Source organism: Papaver somniferum, chromosome 5, assembly GCF_003573695.1.
Source record: "Papaver somniferum cultivar HN1 chromosome 5, ASM357369v1, whole genome shotgun sequence".
In the NCBI taxonomy this organism is placed as follows: Eukaryota; Viridiplantae; Streptophyta; class Magnoliopsida; order Ranunculales; family Papaveraceae; genus Papaver; species Papaver somniferum.
Window position 1 is genome coordinate 196,909,911 of NC_039362.1, and position 20,487 is coordinate 196,930,397.

Sequence of the window (20,487 nt, forward strand, 5' to 3'; positions counted from 1 at the left end):
GAACTTTTTTTGAAATTGTATCTCATAATAATCCTAGTGCTTATCCCTTCTCTTTTATGCCTACGCCGCATTGGCCACCTATATCATCTCTGCCACCTTTTTCTCCTCCTTCAAATGTATCCTTTAATGTGGGGAACTTAGGTGAATCGTATAGTATGGGTTCTTCGGGTGGTAATATGATCTGGGCGATTTCTTTCTCCTCTTTTTTCGCAAACTGTAGTCTTGTCTTCGGGTTTTGTTTTTGGATCCTCGTCAGATAATAACTACTCTTCAGAAGCCTATATGCCATGCAACTCTGAAAATGTCATACTGGGTAACATAGTACCTAATGATGAATTTAAAGATAATCTCATCCTCGAACCAATGCCGATTTCTATGCTGCCTCTGGAACCTGTTGTCACCGAAGAAGAATTCGAGAAAGAAATAGACCTCATGATGCTTGACTCAGACTCTATGGCTTTGGAAACCTCTACTGCTCATGACCTAGTAAGTACTTCTTTGCACTGTGCTGCTTATTATTTCTTAATTTGGCTGATAATACCTCCTTAGCTCTTGAACTTATAAGTTACTTTTGATTTTTCTTAACTTTTGCTATTTTTAGTTGTTTGTTTTTTTCCCTTACTGTTTGCTCTCAGTCCTTCTAGCTGCTGCTGCTTGTTTCTTTTTCTATCTTGATTCGATTCTGGTTGAATTTTTGTTGTGATCAAAGATGAAGTTTTTATGTTGGAATATGAATGGCTACTGCTCTGACAAAAAATTGAGACACTTATTTAGTTTAGTTAGAAAGTATAAACTAGATATTGTTTTTCTGCTTGAAACAATGGTTGATACAGACACTGTTAAAAAATACACTCATCACCTGCCATTTGATACTTGGTCTTTCATTCTGTCGGTTGGTAAATCAGGTGGTCTTGCTTTAGGTTTCTTTACTAAGTCGAATATTGAAGTTCTAGGTTCCTCCCTTAACATGATTCATATTCTGTGCGACATCGGTACTCATGAAATCAAAAATTGTGTGGTTTCCTTTATTTATGGGTCTTTATCTGTGTGTGGCAAAAGCCATCAATGGAACTTTTTGAATGACATGCTAGCAAATAAAAATAATCCCTGGCTGCTAGTTGGCGACTTTAATTTCATAATGCATAGTTCTGAAAAACAAGGTGGTAATGCTGATGTTTCTTTTCCTCCGAATTTTGCTAGAGAAAGCTTAATTAAGATGAATATGAATGAAGTTTTTTCATATGGCAACCCATTTACTTAGTGTAATAGAAGATTTAAGAACCCAGCTGATTTAATTTTTGAAAAGTTGGATCGTAGTTTTATGAATGATAAATGGCTTTCGGTTCTTCCTCAAACTAGGGTCACAAATCTAGGTAGGATTTATTCTGATCAAGCCCCATTCTGGTGAAATGCTTCTACTATGAGAGGAATGTTAATATCCCATAAATTTTTTTTAAATGTTGGCAACTTAACCCTGAGTTTAAAGAAGTGTTGGATGATTCTTGGTCTCATGGTGTCAATGGCTCTCATTCCTTTGATGTTGCTAATAATCTTAGTCATGTGAAAAATATTTTAATCAAATGGAATGTTAACTCTGTTTGTCACATCAAAACTACAATAGGAAAGTTAAATGCTGAAATAGAAAAATTGTAAGCTTTGCCATATTCTCCTCAGATTGGTGGTTATATCTTGAATTATTCAAATCAGCTTGATTACTAGTATGAAATTGAGCATTGCTTTTATAAACAAAAGTCTAGAATTAACTACTTCATGCATTATGATAAGAATACTAGCTTCTTTCATAACACTGTTAGACTGAGGAACATGTACAATACCATTCATACAATTAGAGATGACCAAGGGAACTGGATTGATAATAGGGACCAGGTAGCGGACTTGCTTTCTAGACACATTAAGAACATTTATACTTTTTCAAACCCTAGTGTTCAGGACATTCATGATTCTTTAAGGGTTGCCACTCCTTTGATTAATGAGGATATGAATGAATCTTTGACTGCCATTCCTTCGGTTCATGAAATTTGGGACACTGTTAACATGATGGTTCCTTGGGGTTCTCCGGGACCAGATGGTTTTCCTCCTGGGTTCTTCAAAGATAACTGTGATACTGTTAAGGAGGATGTTGTCTCTCATGTGCAAAGTTTTTTTAGGAATAAATTCCTTCTTAAGCAAGTGAATTTTTCCTACATTACTTTGATCCCTAAGATAAAAAACCCTTCCTCTCATCATGATTTTAGACCGATTAGTCTATCAAATTGTGTGTATAAGATTATCTCCAAGATTTTAACAAATAGGTTGAAACCTCTTCTAGATTCTCTGATCTTTCCCTTCCAATCTGTATTTGTTGCTAATAGGCAGATCCATGACAATATTGTAATCACTCATGAAATTTCGCATTCTTTTAAAACTAAAAAAAAAAAAAAATCAAAGAATAATTATATGACTATCAAACTTGATCTCTCTAAAGCCTTTGATAGACTTGAGTGGTCTTTTATCATTGCTGTGTTTAAAAAGTTGGGATTCTCTGATGTTTGGTGCCAGTTAGTCTATCAGTGTATCAACACTGTTTCTTATTCTGTTTTGTTCAATGACTCACCAAGTGAGTCCTTTTCGCCTTCTCGGGGAATACGACAGGGAGACTGTCTTTCTCCGTATATTTTCATTCTTTGTATGGAGGTTTTATCTCAGCTTCTCATTAAAGCTGAGGATGACAAACTGATTCAGGGTTTTAGATTTAGGCAAAATAGTCCTTCTATTTCTCACCTTTTTTTTGCAGATGATTGCATGCTGTTTTGTAAAGCTTCTGTCTCTTATGTGAAGAATATCATAAAGGTTATTAATGTGTTTGCAAAGGCGTCAGGCCAGGAAATTAACTTTGATAAATCTGGGTTCATTACTAGTGGCAATATGCATCATAGACACATCAAGATTCTATCTAAGGAACTTAATATGAAGTTTCTTAGTAGTTCTGAAAAATACTTAGGCACGCCTTTATTTATTGGTAAGGATAAAACTAAGTCGTTTAGTTTTCTCATGGATAATTTCTATGCCAGGCTAAATTCTTCGAAAAAATCCAATTTGAACATTGCTGGTAGAACTGTGGTTACAAAGCATGTGCTTTCCAGCTTGTCTGTTTATCATATGACATGTTTTCCTCATCCTAAAACTGTTACTAGTAAAATTGATTCAATACAACACACTTTTTGGTGGGCTAAAAAGAATCCTAAGCATGCTGCTTACTTTCGCTCTTGGGGTGATATAGGGAAATCTAAACTTAATGGAGGTCTAGGTATTAGGAATTCCTATGCTACAAATAGGGTTTTTATTTGCAAACTGGCACTAGTAGAATATTGGTTTTTCGTCACGGTTGCCCTAGTCACGGTAGTTACGAGGAACGAGACTAAGTTTTATTTGTCTCGGTTAAGTTTTGTTTGTCCGGATAAAATTGTAATCGGGACCACTTCGTATATCTTTGGACACGGGCCTGCACGACGCGAGTCTAATCTACATCGATCCACAATATCTTATCTCTTTTTACACGATCAGAAGTTAGAACTACTTTTTCTTAACCCCCATTTTACTCTCCCACGACCTACCTACAACTCCACTTTACAGTGTATCCTACTGAATTTCCACGTCCATTCTTCCGAGCAATCTTCTTCTCTGTCTTTTATAATCAAATGAAACCCTTATTTTATCTATATTGCATGCCCGATCTGATTTCTTTTTTTTTCTTCCGAGTACGATTTGGAAGTTCCAATCAGACGACCAATGTTGCTTTTGTCCGTCTGTAGATCATAATTACATTGTTATGGTTAAAATTAGAGGAAAACGCAGTAACAATAAGGCTTGTTCTTTCTTTGTTTCAAGGTAACACGTCTAGTAATTTTCTCTTGGTGTTTTATTGGATCTTCACCAACTTTTTATGATTGCTGCTATTTTGGGGTTTTTTATTGTTGTGGAATTAGGTTATCTCTGTGAAAACTAACTTTTTATTGTGTGAATTATCTATTTTCTTATGGAATTGGGGTAAACAATTTTATTGTGTTCGATTAAGTTCAAGCGAATTGATTTTTTTTTCTTGGTAAGAGTCTGCAATCGTTATCAAGTTTTTGGTTAATAGATGTAATATTGTACTCAAGTATAAAATCAGGTTGTATTCTACAGTTTTCTTATTTGAAAACAAGGCAAATTGTTTCTGCAATTTTGATTATTTATGAAATTTAAAAGTAGGTACCCTCGGATAAGCATTGCCAAAGTGTGGGAGATCCATGCCTTTTCTCTTTAGGTGTTAATACCTATTTTAAAGATGAATTGGCTTTTCATGTTGTTTTGAAAGTGAACCCAAAGATCATAATGGCAACTAATCTAGTCGAGACCATAGATTCTCGCACTTATAAGGCCTTGCATTGGATAAAAATCAGATTATCCTTCTTGATAGACGATAAAACCGACCGGTTTGCATTTGATACCTTGGTATCGTTGCTATATAAATTCCATATGGGTATAAATTAGTTAACCTTGATTAAAGCTTCCCTGGATTTATCACTGAAAGGTTCCCATATTGGTCAACTTCTAAACTTCTGCTTCTGGTCAACTTATTTAACAATCTTGAAACTTGTAGCTTAGTAATGCAAATGTGAATATAGCTATGGAATTTATCTGTGATCCTATCTATTTTGGATAAAAAATGGAGACAAGTTAGCCTGAACGAATATTAGTAATATTCAGATCTTATTTGTTTTAATATTGTGGTATTAACAATAAAACTTATGCTTCGACTTATTTTTGTGTAGGTAAGCAGTGCTAAGATGAGCAGGAGTGATGAAGTTGATGTTGAAGATGAACTTGGTTACAGATTAGGGAATAAAAAGGATCCTTTTATTTTAGTTGCCCAAGCTAATCAAGTTTTTTGTGTCAAAGAACAAGGAAATTCGAGGTGGTCTCTTGTTATATCATCCCCTTTAAAAGACTACATTTAAGACGACGATGTCGATGAAAATGCTAAGGATGAGCTAATGTTTGAGAATCATCGCCCAGAAGATAATGTGACGGTATATATGAACTCACTTTATGTGGACGATGATTCTGACACTTCTTATTTTCACGATGGTTGTCAGGGGATATACATTGATCCCAGCTTTGAACAATAAGATGTAGTGACCCCTGGTAAGAGACCCACCAGTATCAGTATGTTAACTGGACAAGTAAACTTTCACAAGTAGAAGCTAGATTTGTTTTCAGTTTGTAATTTCACAAGCCGGTAATGTACCCGAATTTGATTGTCTTTTATCCATGCCTTATTGTTGCAGGTAACTCCCGCTGCTTGTTATTCTCGAGGAAGGGAGGATGGATTTTGTCTATCATTGTCGTGCTACGGTAGATTCAAAATCGTTTTCCGTTTCTGCATTTATTGGCACATATAATCAAGTTTGTATCCTGTTTTACTTATTTAACAAGAGCTGCCAATTAGACATCCTTAGTTATGTGGAAGTATTCTTTAGTTGGCGTTTTCATTTTCTTTTTTAATTTTTTTGTTCATACCTGAGTGGTGTCACTTCTACGGAATGTTAAGGACTGTTATCTATATATATGCAGTATGTTGTTGATTATGTTTTGTTATCAATTGTAGGTACGCAGTAGCACTCTTTCTCCTAAGTTTGTGGTTTTAGTATACCATCTAATTTTATTAACTTTTGATTTCTGGCTTTTCCACAAGGCGTACACACACTTCCAACCATTTCCATTGATGAAGTTGGCAGTACTCGATCTACTCGTATGGAATTTGGAAATTGTAATGGTGATAGTGGTCTGCGAAGTTATCAGATGGGCCATTAACCACCAATGCACCGTGCATAAATGGCTTTATATGGATACGATGTTGCTAGGTAAGATCAGACTCCATGGTGCTGGTACTTGGTTCTAAAATCTATCTGATCTCTGTCTATATAATGGCACGTCATGGACATGTGATATTGACCTTTACTTTCTTCAAGGTACATAAGCATTAAGAATCAAGGGCATTGAAGATCATGTGCTAGTAAGCTAGCTGGGGTATACCAACCCCTGGTAAGTCCTTTTTTCTTTTCTTTTACCTGTCCATTTTCTATGTTGGATATATATTCATGTATGGTTGTGCGATTAAATTTTTAAAATCCTTCAGAAAACAAGTTGACCAAAATTACTTTGTGCGAGGTAAAGAAAAGCAAAAAATATCTTTTCAGTTAACGACATGTTTAGTACTGTTTTAAGTGTCTTGGAAAATATTGTGCTTAACATTTGATGCTTCTTCGGTTAATATTAACCACCGTCTAAGATCAGTTTATTTTATACTTCTAGAAACTTATCAAGATGTGGAGAAATACTCATGTCTCGTGATTTATAATTTTGCACCTCTGAATTTAGGATCTTCAAACATATGGTAGTTTCATTACCACTGCGCCAACCGATTATCATTCAAAAAATTGTTTCCTTCATTTTGTCATGGATATATAAGACCATCAACTTCAGCTGTAGTGTTTGATCTAAAAATCTGAAAAACAGTGACCAATTTGGCTACATTTCAGGAACTTCTGGAAAAGTGTATGCAGAGAGGCAATATGCCATTCAATCCCAGGCACACTAAGCTGCTAATGCTGACAGATGCCACACATGCGATGTCATAGACTTAAATGCACTAAGAGACTTAAACGCACTAAGTATATTCGCGTAAAGGTATTTCATTGATCTATTCCTATGATCTCAATGAGTTTCTCTTTGGATAAAGAAACCACACCTGTGAAGCTGTGATCACTTCAGTGAATGCTCTCAGTAAGACCGACATGGAAGTGCCAGGCATTCTGTTGGGAGTGAATGTGTGCACAATTATCAGCACTTCCATGATTAGATTTCTGTTGGATAATAGTCATTACAAGTACTCAGTATTGTAAATAGGGTTTCATCATTTCTTTCTTGTTCAGTCTTTGTTAACAGTAAGCTATATTGTTTATGGAATTTCATGTTAAGGATAATGTTGTTTGATTTATAATTAATGAAAATTCAATTTGTTGTTAGTTACTTCTTTGAAGATTTTTCTGGGAAGAATATTAATCTCAAAAACTGTGCACAACAGCTTAATATCCCTACATGGAGATGCTTGGTTTGGACACGCATTGGTCACGGAGCTAAATGTACTCCGAGACCAATGAGCAAGTTTGGACACGGTGAAGCTAAATATTCCGTGTCTAAAACACAAACTTGTCAGGGGTGAAATAAAGTTACGTGACTAAAGATATAAAGTGGTCATGGTGAAATACCGTGACCGAATGGAATACATTTGGCCTCGCAGCCTTTGGACACGGTTTCCCAGAAAATGAAATACTGTGACCATATACCTTTAGTCACGGTAAATTACCGTGACGAAAACTCAATTTTGTACTAGTGTGGCTGGATAATTCTGAAGAATCAGGGTAGTTTACTTACTAGATTTCTCAAGGATAAGTACTTCCCTAACCAGAATCTTTTAGAGATTGATAAGGCTGCTGATTCCGCTTCATGGATGTGGAAAAGCATAGTTAAAGGGTTGATATTTATAAAGGCTAACTCAGTGGTTAAAATAAATAATGAGATACTCACTCCCATCTGGAATGCTTCATGGATTCCAGGGAGTGCTCTTCCTCCCTCTTCCATGTATACTGCTTGTAATGATTTTGTTTATGTGTCTGAACTTATTGACCATCACGATAATTGTTGGAATCTACCTCTTCTGAACCTCTTATTTACCCCAGATGTAGTTATTAGAATTAGGACTATTAGATTGAATTTGTTGCAGTCGGACTCGCTTATGTGGGCTCATACTAGGAATGGTAAGTTCACTATCAAATCTGCTTATAGAATTTATATGAATGATACTCCTACTCCTGAAGACTCCACTTTCTGGAGGAAAGTGTGGGATATAGATAATCTGCCGAAAGTTAAGTTTTTCATGTGGAAAATGTTTGATCATAGGCTCCCAGTTAATGCCATTATGCAGCTTTACAATCCTCATGTGAATATTCTCTGCTCATTCTGTAATACTCATGAAGAAACTGTGATGCATCTTTTCGTTAACTGCCCTGTAGTGTCCCGTATTTGGTTCAGTCTTTCACTTCAGCACTTGATATCTACTGATTTGGAATTGGTTGATGATATATTCTTTATATTAGCATAAATCAAGCCTGGGTTCTTCTCCTTTTAAAGTTGGTTGGCCTAGTGTAGGTGCTATTGTTATGTGGTCTATCTGGAAGCTGCGATGTGATATAGTTTTTAAGAGCGCCTCTCTGGATATGAACAGGATCATTGTTGATATCAAGAGAAGTTTAAATTCTTAAATTGCTCCATCGATTTCTGTTAAGAATGCTGATTACAATGTCAAAATTCCTCAGTCTGAAGTGGATAACTTTATGTTTGTAGATGGCTCTTTCAAGGATTTTAATTTTGGAATTGGTGTTATTTGGTGTGATGCTGCAGGGAATGTAAGAGAGGTGCGCTCAGACATTGGGTTGATTCAAGATGCAGTGGGAGCGGAAGCTGCTGCACTTTGTTTTGCCATCTCTTGGGCAGAAGAGATGAATCTTCCCAAAGTGGTGTTTGTTAGTGATTGTCTCCAACTGGTGCATTTTGTTAATGGCTGCAACACCTCTGTGGACTGGAGAAGCCTAGACCTCTTGGAGCAATGTCGGAGCTTAGTTTCTAGTTCTGTTTCCTTTAAAGTTATGTATATAAAGCGGTTGAATAACCCCTTAGCGGACCGTCTTGCACGACGAGATAGGAAAAACAATCTCAAGGGTTTATGGTTTTCTCTTCCAAATTTTCTTGATGGTCTGTTCAGGAAGATGAACCTTAGTGTAATTTGTAACTCTTTTGTTTCTTAATGAAGGGTGGTGTTTCTTAGCAAAAAGAAAAAATCATTAATTGTACCATCTACATTCTTTTGAGTATTCTCACCAATTTTAGGGTTTGCATCTCTATCTTTTTCTGATCCATAAGATTCTGGTAAAGAAGGAAAAATCATACTTTACCAAGGTTGAATCGTCAAAAATTAAGGGTAGATGATGTGAAATTTCCTGAACAACACCAGCTGGAGAAAGATTAGACAACGATTCCATGAGAAAATTTAAAAGTTTTTAGATCTAAGAAAATCACACTTTTGATCGCCTCATGTCATAGCTCTCTCTCTCGTTTTTGTGGGAATTTATAGTTAAAATTTAATGATTATGGTATTAACGCCTATCGTTGGGAATTTTCATTATTAACCATCAAATTTTTGGGCGCTTTCTTGATTCAACCTTGAATCGCGATAGCGGTTGGAACTTGATTGAAGCTGATGTTCTTGTGTTGAATGTTGGATTAAGACAATACAACTTAATAACGCGTTTGCATACCAAAAGAGGAATTGCTTCTCCGGAAACAAAATTCAGAAGTAAATATATTTTGCTTCACAAAAATTTGACTTTTTTCGTTTCCAAAAGCCGTTCTGAAATTATACATCCAAATAGTTTCTTGTGTTTTTTTTTGACTTTTAGAAGTCGAAAAGCTACTTCAAAATGTAAATCCAAACAGGCTATAAGAGGGTGTTTGGATACCAAAAATAAAAATCATTCCCAAAAATCAGAAACAAATCATTTCTCATACCGAAAATTTAACAATTTTACTACCGGAAATAATCCTTAAACTGTATTACCCAAATTAACTTCCGACTCTTTTATTTTCTAAAAATCGAAAAATAATTTCTTAAAAATTATCCATCCAAACATGTCATAAAAGATAGGGTACCCTAAAACATCTCCACTCTCCTCTCCAGCAGTCTATCAGTATCAATAAACTAAAGGGCAAACCTTCTTTCTTCATTTTTATTCTCCGTTAGATCTCAAAATTTCAGTCCAAAAAATTCTCTCACAGCAGTGGATTCTTCAAGATTTTCGTCATCTCCCACTGATATTTAACACTATCAGTCTCATCATTCCTCTAAAATTGTCAGAAGAAGAAGATGTCCTCTCAAAAACTTAGGTTTACATTGTATTAACCAGGGATTTCGCTTATGCGGTTGTTCAGGTAATCTCTTCATTTTCTGATTTTTCAGCTTAGTCACTTTAATTTTTATTCAATTGTTTTAATTTTTAGGTTTATTATAATATTTTTCTTTCTTGTGCAGCTCCAATAATCCTAAATGGGATTTTATGTTGATGTTGTTTGGATTGAGAGGGCAGTTGTATGAAGTTATTTCATGGTGGTAGAATCTCTGTATTGGATTTTTCATGCTAGTGGGTCTTGAATTTGTTGTTGATATCAATCAGGGTATGCTTTCTACACCATTTGCTTCAACCTCAAATTAGCATCAAACACCAATTATATTCTATTTCTTTATCACCATACAATTTAGAAATTGTGATTTGCTTCTTCCATGATGATTTACCAAATTGTGATCCTAAGTAATGAACAAGCTTAGAAATAATATCTAGTTTAGGGATCAGATCTAATTTAGGGAGGATGAACTGGTGCAGTTAAGGGACTTAACTCAGTGCAGTACGTTGTAAACAATGTCATATGTTTTAGTTAAAGTTTCAGTGACCGAACAACCATGCTATTGGGTTTACCCCTCAACTCTTTGTGCACTAAAGATAACTTTCTTAAGATAGGTCTACGTTATTAATTCGTGAAAAACATACCAACTGGTGATCTGGATTAGCATATACTATTGTCATGGTGAAAGGACGAGGTAGAAGATGAAGATTTCTTATTATTGAAAAGCTTGAATTACAAATCGTTTCTTCCAAGGCTAAATAGGTAGACACGGTTAGCATAATTACCCAAAATAATATCTTTCCTAACTAATCTATCAATGACCATATATACAAAATATACAATAATATATGTATCTCCTAATACCCCCCTCAAGTTGGAGCATGGAGATCAAGAATGCCCAACTTGCGAAGAAGCAGTTCAAACTGTGGTCGCCCAAGAGCTTTGGTGAAAATGTCTGCAAGCTGGGCGGTTGTGCGAACATGAGAAGTAGTAACACCGCCGGACTGAACTTGATCGCGTACATAATGACAATCAATCTCAATATGCTTGGTACGCTCATGAAAAACAGGATTAGCAGCAATATGAAGTGCAGGTTGACTATCACAATAAAGACGCATAGGCTGAGAATGAGACACACCTAAAGATTTCAACAATTCCTTTAGCCACGTGAGTTCACTACAAGTATGAGCCATGGAACGATGCTCGGCCTCAGCAGAAGAACGAGATACGGTATGTTGCTTCTTTTTCTTCCAAGATATAGGTGAGCCTCCCAAGAAAATAAAGTAACCAGTAAGCGAACGACGACTAAGAGGGCATGAGGCCCAATCAGAGTCACAATAAGCAGTAAGCTGAAGAGCACTATCCTTGTGTAAAATATTCCCTTGACCCGGATGACCCTTTAGATAACGAAGAACTCGAAGAGAAGCTTCCCAATGAGATAATCGAGGAGACTGCATAAATTGAGCCAAAACATGCACCGAGTAACACAATTCAGGACGAGTTATGGTCAAATATATCAAACGTCCAATAAGTCGACGATACTGGGATGAATCAGAATACAGAGGTCCATCATCTAGAGCTAAACGATGATGTTGATCAATGGGTGAAGAAGCTGGTTTGGCTCCAAGAAGTCCAGTCTCAGACAAAATATCCAAGGTGTATTTCCGTTGACATAAAAACAGACCATCAGCTCCTCGAGACATTTCAATACCAAGAAAATACTTGAGATGACCCAGATCTTTCATATGAAAGCAACGACTTAGGTATGCTTTAAAAGCAGTAATAGCAGCGAAATTGTTTCCAGCAATAATCAAATCATCCACATACACAAGTACGTTAACTCCCAATCACGAGCAACTGCGACTGCTAAAAATGTTCTAACTGAAACCATTTTAACTACGGGAGCAAATGTTTCATGATAATCCACACCTTCCACTTGTCTATTACCGAGGACAACCAAGCGAGCTTTATATCGCTCGACAGTACCATCAAAATTATATTTAATTTTGTAAACCCATTTACAACCAATTGCCTTTTTGCCTGGGGGAAGATCCGTAATAGATAACGTGCCATTCTTATCAAGAGCACTAATCTCCTTAGACATAGCTACACGTCAAACGGGAAGACGAACAGCTTCGGCATAACTCGTAGGTTCTTTAAGAGTAGTAATCGCCGCCAAAAAATGAGTATGATTAGCAGAAAACTTTCCATATGACACATAATTAGTTAAGGGATAAAGCATACCTGAGGACGTTGACGAGTGAGGAGTGGAGGAGGCGGGGTCTATTGCTTTGATAGTATTACATATATAATCCTTTAACTCAGTATTAGGTACCCGAGGCTGAACACTTCGTGGAACTGCCTTATCAGAACTATCACCGGTAGCATCACTTTCCTTAGCAGGTGATAAAGCTGCATCAGAAATAACCAATTTTTTCCCTGACGGATGACGTATTCTGTTGGAGCCCAGAAGAGACAAAATCATCACTTTCTCTTAAAACTAAAGATGATTCAGTGACTGTTCGACTTCTGTCACTATGAAACACATCACGTGAATTACTGCCTGGAGCAGTAGTGTTGTCACTGCCGGACAAAATCTGTACATCATTGCCCACTTGACTTCTGTGACTACTAGAATCACCTACATCACTGCCTGGAGCAGTATTTCTGCTACCGGACAAAATCTGCACAGCAGTGTTTGGAACACACTGCACGGGACACCTGCTGACTTCCTGTCCAACACCAGTTCTGGTTATCTCGCCTGGAACACTCTGACCGTTAACATCAGATGAGAAAAAACTGTTTGGCATTTCCTGTTTACCGATTACAGGAGTACCATCTGTCCGTTTCTTTGGATTAACAGCGGGAATAGGAATACTATCTGACATTGTCTGCAAATCCGTATGTAATATGTTACTCTCCCTATGTGCTGGACTTGTAGTGGCTGTGTCAGACAATAACAAATCTGACTGTTTCGTAGGGAGCTCCAATTCAACTCGGCATTCTTCATTATTATTATTATTACCATCCCAAGAAACATCGTTAGAAGAAACAACCGCGTAAGGAAATTTATTTCCAAAGAAAATCACATCACAAGATATAAAGAATTTTTTGGTTTCCAAATCGAATAACCGCCAATCCTTTTTTCCACAAGGATAACCAACAAAAATGCATCTTCGACTTCGTGAATTAAACTTATTACGATCACGAGGGTTAAGACTTGCATAGCACAAACATCCAAATACTTTAATATGAGTATAAATAGGAGACTTCTTATGTAACAATTCATATGGAGTTCTCCTATCGAGTAAGGGCGTAGGCGTGCGATTAATAATATGAGCAGCACTTAATATACACTCTCCCAAAAACCGAAGAGGTAAATTGGCTTAAAATCGTAAAGCACGCGCCACGTTCAATACATGACGATGTTTGCGTTCAACTCTCCCATTTTGTTGTGGTGTATCCACACATGAAGTTTGAAATTCCATACCCTGTTCAATAAAGAAAGGAATTAATGGAAGAAATTTTGTACCATTATCACTGCGCACCTTCTTAACTTGTCATTCAAATTGTGTCTTCGCCATAGCACAAAAGTTCCTAAAATTTTGCACCACCTCAGTTTTATGTGCCATCAAATAAACCCGAACACAACGAGAGTAATCGTCGACAATGGTAAGAAAATAATGTGCACCACAAGAAGACGGAGTACGATAAGGACCCCATACATCACAATGAACTAAATTGAAGAAGTCATCCGCTTTATTCTCACTAACCGGAAAAGTAGTCCGAGTTTGTTTAGCTTTAAAGCAAATATCACATGGTTCATTAAGAAAATTCCGACAATCAACTTTATTCATACCCTGAAGTAAAAAAAACAACCTTATTAGACGCGTGACCTAAACGTCTATGCCATAAACAATAATCTTCTCCAGCAGATACTCGATTTGCAGTAATGAGCGTTCCACTATGAAAGATGTAGACCCCGTCTCGTTCCTCACCCACACCAATCACCGTCCTCGTAGTGCGGTCCTGTATCACACATAATTTATCAGTCAAAGTGACAATACATCTCAAATCTTTAATTAAACATGCTAAGGAAATCAAATTGCAGTAGAGATCAGGAACGAATAAAACACGGAATAATTTCAAATTGTTTCCAAACACCACAATGCCTTCGCATGGAGCATGAGAATATGTGCCATTCGGAAGCCTTACAGAAGAAAACCATATTTCATGAATTTTAAACAAAAATTCTTTAGTTCCTGGCATGTGTCGTGAAGCCCCTGTATCAAGTATCCATTTACCAGAAAGCTTCGAATCATTATTCGAATTTTTAAGCATTTGCACAACGGTTTCCCATTGGGTATCAGTAAGAGTATTACCAAGACCTAGTCGATCTTGAAACGATAAAGATCCCCTACTAGAATTGATGGTTGTGATCGCTACATTAGCTACACAAGTCATGGTGCTAATCTTAAGCACAATTTTCTAATTTGATTTTAATTAGGTTAAGTCTTTCCTGGCTCAGATGCTATGAAACGACGAGGTAGAAGATGAAGATTTCTTATTATTAAAAAGCTTGAATTACAAATCGTTTCTTCCAAGACTAAATAGCTAGACACGGTTAGCATAATTACCCAAAATAATGTCTTTCCTAAGTAACATATTAATGACCATATATACAAAATATACGATAATATACGTATCTCCTAATACATGGGTAGTTAGACAGTGCTCTATTAAGATAGGTCTACGTTATTAATTCGTGAAAAACATACCAACTGGTGATCTGGATTAGCATATACTATTGTCATGGGTAGTTAGACAGTGCTCTATGTCGGCAGCCATCGAGTCTTTGACCTCCTTCATCTCTGACACCTTCTTGACGGAGGATCAATCTTTCATCGTGAATGCCTCCTTGAACCTTTCCTTGCAGCAGCACTCTGCTATTATGAACCTGGTGAGTTTAACGTACCAACCTTTCGTTCCAACTTCCCACTCACCTTTCTTAGGGCATGCCTTAACTAAGATATGCCTTTGTTCTTTTAGGAACATAACCGTAATATGGCTCATCTTGTAGAATTTCGATTGTCTCGGGATCAGTTGAAGAAATATGGCGCTCGCATCCGCTAGCTTTCTGAGCAACTTGCTGAACGGGAGAAGCAATTGGACGAGCTTCGCACTAAATTTCCCCCTTCTACCATTTTCCCTTTTAGTAACATGCTTTCCTTCCCAATTGATTCCTATTTTGTTTGCTTATTAGGATCCGAACAAAGGATCAAGGATCAGGTCTCCCTCCTTTCTCAGGAAAAGGATGCTCTTTATAAGAAGGTATCCACCCTTGAAGAGGACGTCAAATTGATGAATGAAGATTGTGACAAAATGGAAAAGCAGGCTTCCACGCTTGCCAAACGTATTCGCAAAAATGCACAAGATGATAAGGTCAGATTCTTCAACGAGTTCTGTGATTCTCGCGGTATTCCACGTGTTCCTTTAGATCTTGAGGTATTCTCTGAGGACGAGCCTCATCCCACTGTTGATGAACAACCAACCGCTGATGAGCAACCATCCTCTTCCGATGAGGATACCGAGTCAGATGAAGATCTTCTTTCAGAGGGCGAGTCCCCTTGAATTAACCTTGTAGTTGATAGTGCCGGGGTTTCCCCTTATTATTGTAATGGTTATTTTTGACTTCATCTTGTATGGGCGCTCCCAAGCTTGGGGGCAGAAACATTTTCTTTGTAAATGTTTTTCTTGTAAATAGTGTAATTGCCTTTACTTCGTGTTTCCGACGTGTTATTGTTGATGATGCCATTATCTCGCAGTTTATCTTATGTCAAGTATATACTTGGAAAATTCTGGTTCTTGGGAGGATAAGGCTTAATAAGAACATAAAACTTAAAAGTATATACTTGCCTCTTGTTCTTATTGAGCATTTATCTAACCAAGATACGACTATCAACTTGTTCATTTAGCATATTATCTCGTGTAAAATTGTATGTTTCGTCATGCTACAAGGTCTTACTGTGCCTCTTAGTTAAGGTATTATTTTGCCTCATCCTTTATGAAGGATTTTGATTCGACGAATTATCAGGCGCTTATTACCCTTTCAAGTAGTAATCCATCCACCTCGTCTTAACATTTGATTTGAACTCCATTTCGCGACAATGTAACAAGCCTAGCCATTCCCATGAATGTTAGCCCTATTACATCCCCGTCTTTTTTGGTCACTCAGCTCCCTAATCTGGAGGGTGCCATCCTTTTATATTCCTCCTAAATACCCCTTCAAGGAAGTTACCCCTAACACGCATGTTGAGCTCTTCCCATCCGGTTATTACGACATTAGTTGTTTCGCGACTTCTTGTCCCTTTCGCCGATGTGGCTATTGGTTACGAAGTCGCACCCTAAGTGAGGTTTCTTTGGGATCGAATGTTTTGTAGCCAAGAATTGCCATACGGTCATGGACGGTAACGCTCCAGACGTCCAAGGCACCCACAGCTCAACCGAATACGTCGACGCCTTGGTCTTACTCCACATCCCTTACCGAATGCCATCATAAAAGGGATCTCAGCGGGTAGGTCTTATCCTTGCCCCTAACTTTCTGTCTGGGAGTTGTTAACTACACGCATTAGGTTTTTCCTCTTGCACTTTCATGCAAACTAGGGTGCATGCCGTGGATTCCCAGCCTTCCTAGACGAAGGTTTTAAGTTTCCTTAGAAACCATTTATCTCGTGGGTCTTATTTGCCTCTTAATTCGAGGTCTTATTTGCCTGGTTTGTTTGTGTTGTTTCATATGTATGTAAATCAATCATAAAAAAAATACTCCATTGATAACCTTGGTTCAATTACATATTCTTTTCATTATTACATCTTCATCTACGGATAATACTTCTTGATATACACTGGGCTCCAAGGCTGATCCAACTTTCGATCTTGTCTCTCAATCCCGCCGTATATTATCTTTCCTTCCGCATCAGTTCCCTTTCCTTCGCAGTCTGCTAACTCATATGCTCTGTTTCCTAATACCCTTTTCACGATGTACGGTCCTTCCCAAGTAGGCTCCAATTTTCCTCCTGATCCCCTTTGGTAAGTTGGTATTTCTCATAGTACAAGTTCTCCTGGCATGACGCTTCGCGCCCTGACTTTCTTGTTGTATTCCCTTGACAATATCTGATGGTAATTCATCATGTGTTGTAATGCAATCTCTTTGTTCTCTTCAAGGTCGTCCAATTTTTAGCCCCTTTTCCCATGCTTATCTCTAGTTGTTGGGAGGATAGCTTCCGCGGGCAAGACTTCCTCAGCTCCATATGTCAAACAGAAGGGTGACATCCCTGTGGCATCTTGCCTGGTAGTTCAGTATGACCATAGTACGTTAGGGATCTGTTCACACCACCCTTTGTGGTGTCCTTCCAATTTTTTCTTTAAGATGTATGATATCGTCTTGTTCGTGGCCTCCGCTTTCCCATTGCTCTGGGGGTATAGTGGAGTCGATTTTCCGGTTTGAATTTTTAAAGCGTGAGTAGCATCCTTACATTCTCTCATTCGAACTGCCTTTCATTATCTGAGACTATCAATACTGGTATTCCGAATCTGCATATGATGTGTTCAAGGATGAAATCATACACATCACCATCTCGTGTGTGTTGCAAGGCTTTGGCTTCAACCCATTTCGTGAAATAATCTGTGGATACTATTAGATATCTCCTTTGTTTGGTCCCTGTCACGAATGGTCCCACTATGTCTGTTCCCCACAGGGAGAAGGGCCAAACACTCAATACTGAGTTTAGGCTCGTAGACGGTGCGTGTACCATTTTCCCATATCTTTGGCATGCTTCACATCTCGTGGAAATGTCTTTCGCATCTTTATGCATGTATGGTCAGAAATATCCTTGTGTTCTGTTTTTGAGAGCCAGGGACCTGGTCCCCTGTGGTTACCAGCATCCCCATAATGGATTGACTTCATAATTTCTATCCCTTCCTTTTGTGACAATCATCTTATTAACGGACCAAAATACGATCTTCGGTATATGATTCCTTCTCGCACCTCATACTGTGTGGATCTGCTTCTAATTTTATTTTCCTCTTGCCTATCTCGCGGAAGATCTCCTTTTGTCAAATAATTATAGACTGACGCTCGCTAGTCATTTCCATCCATTTCCGTGTATATTTGCATTACTGGATCAGCCGCATTGTATCTTCCCTCAATCTGACGAACTACCAACTGTGAATCACTTGTAATTCTTACTTCGTCTAGTCCCATTTCTATTGCAATCCTTAAAGCTTGTATTACCACTTTGTACTCAGTTTTGTTGTTTGTTGCTTTATATTCTAGTCGAAAGCAGAATACCAATCTAATCCTTGTGGGCGAAGTGAATACTATTCCAAGGCCTCGTCCGCAGATATTTGAGGACCCATCAACCAATCTAGGACTTCATTCCTGCAACAGGTCTTTTGGGTCCGGCCGTCTTTCATCAACATCCATCATTTCTTCTATTCCCTCATCTTCTAGTGAAGGAAATTCAGCGAGGAACTCCGCAATTATGTGTGACTTCGTCGAAGTCTGCACTTCGTGCTTTGATCCAAATAAGTCAATTTGGGTATTCCATCTCTCTACCCTTCCCGTCATTTTTGAATTCTTCAGAACAGACTCTATTGGAATCCTTGTTAGGACTTTGATCTTATGGGTTTGGAAATAGGTCCTTAGCTTCTGTGACGCGTACACCAATGCCATTATCAATTTTTCAATCTTTGAATAATTTCTCTCAGCAGAATTGAAAGTTTTGCTGACATAGAAGATGGGTTTTTCCTCCCACTTCGTCGGTGCGAAGTAAAACTGTACTAAGAGCATTTTGTATTACTGCGAGACAAATAAGTAACTCTTCTCCAGGTTCAGGTTTTTGCAATATCGATAGTTTTATAAGATATTCTTTAATACCCTTCATCGCTTCCTCGCATTCCTGGGTCCATGCAAACTTCGCTCTATTCTTTAAGATATCAAAGAAATGTTTGCATTTGTCCGAGGATCTCAATATGAATATTCCCATTGTGGCTAATTGCTCGTTCAACTTTTGTACTCTTTTATTGTGGCTGGGGAGGGCATCTCTAATATGGCATGCACCTTTGCTGGATCTACCTATATGCCTTTTCGCGAAACGATGTGACCCAAGAACTTTGCTGATTCGACCCCAAAAATACACTTTAATGGATTTATATTCATTTTTTATTTTCTCATTTACTCGAAGATCTCCCTCAAATCATCCACGCGATCTCCAGAATCCTTTGTTTTCACCAACATATCATCTGCGCACACTTCTAGTTTCGTGTGCACCCATTTCACAAAATTTTTCTCTACCATTCGTTGGTAAGTGGCACCTGCATTTTTTAATCTGAAGGGCATCCTTGTATAACAATATAATCCCCTGGGACCAAAAAAGGCCATGTTCTCTTGATCTTCTTCATCCAAGGGTATTTCATTGTACCCACAATATCCATCCATGGATGAAAGTCTTTTGTACCCTGCCGCCGATTCTACCATTTGGGGGATAATTGGTAGTGGAAAGCTGTCCTTTGGACATGAAGTGTTCAGTTTACTAAAATCGATACATATTCTCATACCGTTGTTCTTTTTCAGCACTATCACCATGTTCGCGATCCACTCTGGGTACTGCGCCGGCCTTATGATTCATGAGTCCATCATCTTCGTGATAAGCCGTGGCTATCTTCCTTATTCGCTGTCGTATTGGTTTAACAGTTGGGTTTAGCTTTAGTCTTTGTCATGTATACCATTAGCTCATTTTACTTCTTCGACTCCATCTCGCTCTTCCTTTGTTCTCTCCTTCTCCTAAGTCTCTCCTCTTGGTTCTCGATGTCTTTTTCGCCACAATCCTTCGTGTCTCCCTAGTTTCTTTTTATCTCGCCAGTCCCGCTCGGCATGGGGAATCGTATCTCCCGGTGATATGTGGATGCCACCCCCTTTATTCCGTGAATCCATGGCCTTCCCATCATAGCATTGTAAGTTGATTCCACATCCACCACACAGATAGTTACATTCGTCTCCAGTTCTCCCGCGAAGAGCTATATACTTATCTCGTCGCCACTCCATTGAATCCGTATAGAGTGTACGCTGAAGGCATCATATCAGCATCTTCATATCCCAAAGCTTTGAATGCATGGTAGAAAAGAACATCTACCGAACTGCCTATGTCTACTAAGACCTTGTCCATAACCAAAATATTTCCTTTACCGCTTCGATATCCTTCTCCTCGTTAGGGTTCGCCAATCGCCAAGGTGATGACTAATAAGTTGGTATGCAGGATTTCTTCCTTTGGTAGATCTAGCGCTGAGAACGATATATTTTTCTTCTGCCATTCCTCTAGGGGTTCTTTCTTCATTGTTGGGATTATTTCGTTTCCCTCATAGTCCCTCTTA

General features: G+C 38.0%; 1 protein-coding gene across 1 annotated transcript; it reads left to right on the plus strand.

Annotated features, from left to right (window-relative positions):
- Positions 1-5,000, plus strand: LOC113280499. The gene is made up of 2 exons (XM_026529117.1): positions 1-486; positions 4,815-5,000. The coding sequence occupies exons 1-2, from the start codon at positions 283-285 to the stop codon at positions 4,998-5,000; spliced, it is 390 nt and encodes a 129-aa protein (XP_026384902.1). The 5' UTR covers positions 1-282.
- Positions 5,001-20,487: the final 15,487 nt, after the last annotated feature.